Below are 2,293 nucleotides of genomic sequence, written 5' to 3' on the forward strand. Positions count from 1 at the left end.
GGGGGGGGGGGGGTTTCTCTTCTCACCAGAACCGAGCAGGACCTCTGGAAGCGGAGCAGCAGCCTTTTCTGCGTCACGCTCAGCCTCCTTCCCCGGGCCTTCCGGAGCAGGACGCTGTTCACCCGGGCCGACGGCCGCCGCTTGGGCCGCAGCCGCACCCGGTGCTCGCCGGGCCTCAGCCACTGGTAGCAGTACGGACACGCGGCGGCGCTCTGCGACAGGCCGGGGCAGCTCTGCTGCTTCTTCTTCTGAGCTGTAAAACGACAGACCTGTCAGGCGCTTTTGCTTTTACGACAGTCGGGGCAGGTAGTGGGCACGGCGCTGGGATCGGGTTTTTTAAAAAACTGTAATATTGAGAGAATAAAAAAGTCAAATAAGCAGTTCTTGGTGTGTTGGCCTGTTCTATCATTCCCTAAATGGCTCCACTGTCCACTGATGTGGTTTTATCTGGCAGGAGTCTGAGACTGCATGTGTGAGTGTTTGGTTCCAGCTGGACGGCTGAGCGTGTGTGTGTGTGTGTGTGTGTGTGTGTTGGAGGATTTATTGAGTTTCATCAACCTTGACAAGCTGGTGACAAGGTCCTGCTCACAGCTACATGATGTGTGTTTGGCTTTATTACACTTTAGAGCATCTGTGATGAACACATGCAAGGAAGGGGGGGGGTTAGGTTTGAAAATATTTTTAAAAAAAGGAGCGTCAACTCACCTTTACCCTCGAAAGGAAACTGCCTACGGAAGAGGAAAAGAAATTAGATCAGACACTGAAAAACAGCTTTACATTTGCTCAAGTTATACGACTGTCTGTTTGCGCTGAATAGGATCGTGGAAACAGAAAACTTATTACAAATTGGAAAAAATAAATAAATTTAGGGGCGCTGACAGCTCTTCCTATTATATGGAGTGGAAGTGGAAGCAAACAGACGAGGGGTTTCTCCCAAACAACACGGAGCAGCATCACCTTCCCCAAAGGGACTCGCTCTATTTTTAGGCCTCTCTGACTGAGATGTCTGCGCAAACGTTGTAACTGAGCCACGGCTAAGCTCTGATAAATTTAGCTCCGGGAGTAAATCGATGCCGAGGGGCGTGTGTGTGTGTGGGGTCATCTGCCGCCCGGCTGCACGTGCAGATGTGACGGACGGGGAGGACAAGGGGGCCAAGGGGTCGGCTCTAATCCGGCGCTGACCTTCGGAAAGCTGCCCGTTTGCTGAAAGCCTTCTGGATGATGTCGCTGCCCGACGCTCATCCCCACTCTGGGTTACTGATCCTCCCTCCTCCTCCTCCTCCTCCTTCCCCCCTGAATTTATTAATCAGTGACTGGATTAAAGCGAAGGCCCGTCAGAAAACGAGCTGTCAGTCAGATAAGAGAAACCTCTGAACATTTTCCTTTAAAAAGGGAGCAGAGCGCTACTTATTTCACTCCTTTTGGGAAAGTCATTTAAACGAGTCGTAGCTTCCTAATGTGTCCAAAATAGCAAACAAAAGAAACAGATCAGTCGGCTGGTTATTTAAGACTTAAATGTCAAAATAAAAACATCAATCTTAAACTAAACCACTTAAGTGACTCGGCTTTTATCAGAGCAGGTTTTGCTTCTTACATCTTTTTGATTCCTTAAAACCTTTCATTATTCATGCAAAAATGCTTTTAGAGGAATCTTAAGTGTGCTGATTTTCTGCTGGGTTTGGATCACGCTGTATGTGGGAAAGTTGCAGCGGGTAAAACAGATCATTGCGTTTCAAACTCAGGTCATAATTGTCTCATTCTGCTGCTGAAATGATGGGAGGCTGCGCACGCCGTGCCTTTGTACTGACAGATATGTGCAGCTTATTAAAAAAAATTAGTCGTAAATTAGTCGTTAAGCCCACCTTAACGACTAATTTACAGTTAAACATTACTCGGGTTGATGTCGGTTTTCTTGTCTGGAGCACAAGAAAACTCTCAGCAAGTGTTTCACAGCTCAGTCAAACAAAAAGGGAAGTAAACAACAAGCTAAAACTAAATGCAGCTCTGCCTGAGAAAAGATGGGTCGTAAGCATGGATTTAAGAGAGTGAACAGTCTCGGAGGTAAACTGTCCCACACAGGCACCTCTGAAGGTTCAGGTCACTTTTCTCGAGGCTGAAGAGCCACACGGGGCTCCAGAGCTGCAGGCTGCGGACCCCTGGTCTCGCCCTACTTCCTCAGCGCTCGTGTCAAAACGAGTCGACGGCGTATTTTCTTTGGCATTCAAGAAAAGCAACGAAACAAGCATCTCTGGGAGAATTCGGCTCCCTTCCTGCGTGTCCCCCCCCCCCCCCC

The 2,293-nt window shown here is 48.8% G+C and overlaps 1 protein-coding gene across 1 annotated transcript in view; it reads right to left on the bottom strand.

Annotated features, from left to right (window-relative positions):
* Positions 1–2,293, bottom strand: part of lg5h18orf21 (linkage group 5 C18orf21 homolog) — a 15,085-nt gene that overhangs the window by 8,085 nt on the left and 4,707 nt on the right. Inside the window, exons 2-3 of the mRNA XM_017419912.3 lie at positions 706–728; positions 27–253 (exon numbers count right to left, since the gene is read on the bottom strand). Coding sequence (XP_017275401.1) covers positions 27–253; positions 706–728 — 250 coding nt within the window. The remainder of the gene's footprint in view (positions 1–26; positions 254–705; positions 729–2,293) is intronic.

Source organism: Kryptolebias marmoratus, linkage group LG5 (genome assembly GCF_001649575.2).
Source record: "Kryptolebias marmoratus isolate JLee-2015 linkage group LG5, ASM164957v2, whole genome shotgun sequence".
In the NCBI taxonomy this organism is placed as follows: domain Eukaryota; kingdom Metazoa; phylum Chordata; class Actinopteri; order Cyprinodontiformes; family Rivulidae; genus Kryptolebias; species Kryptolebias marmoratus.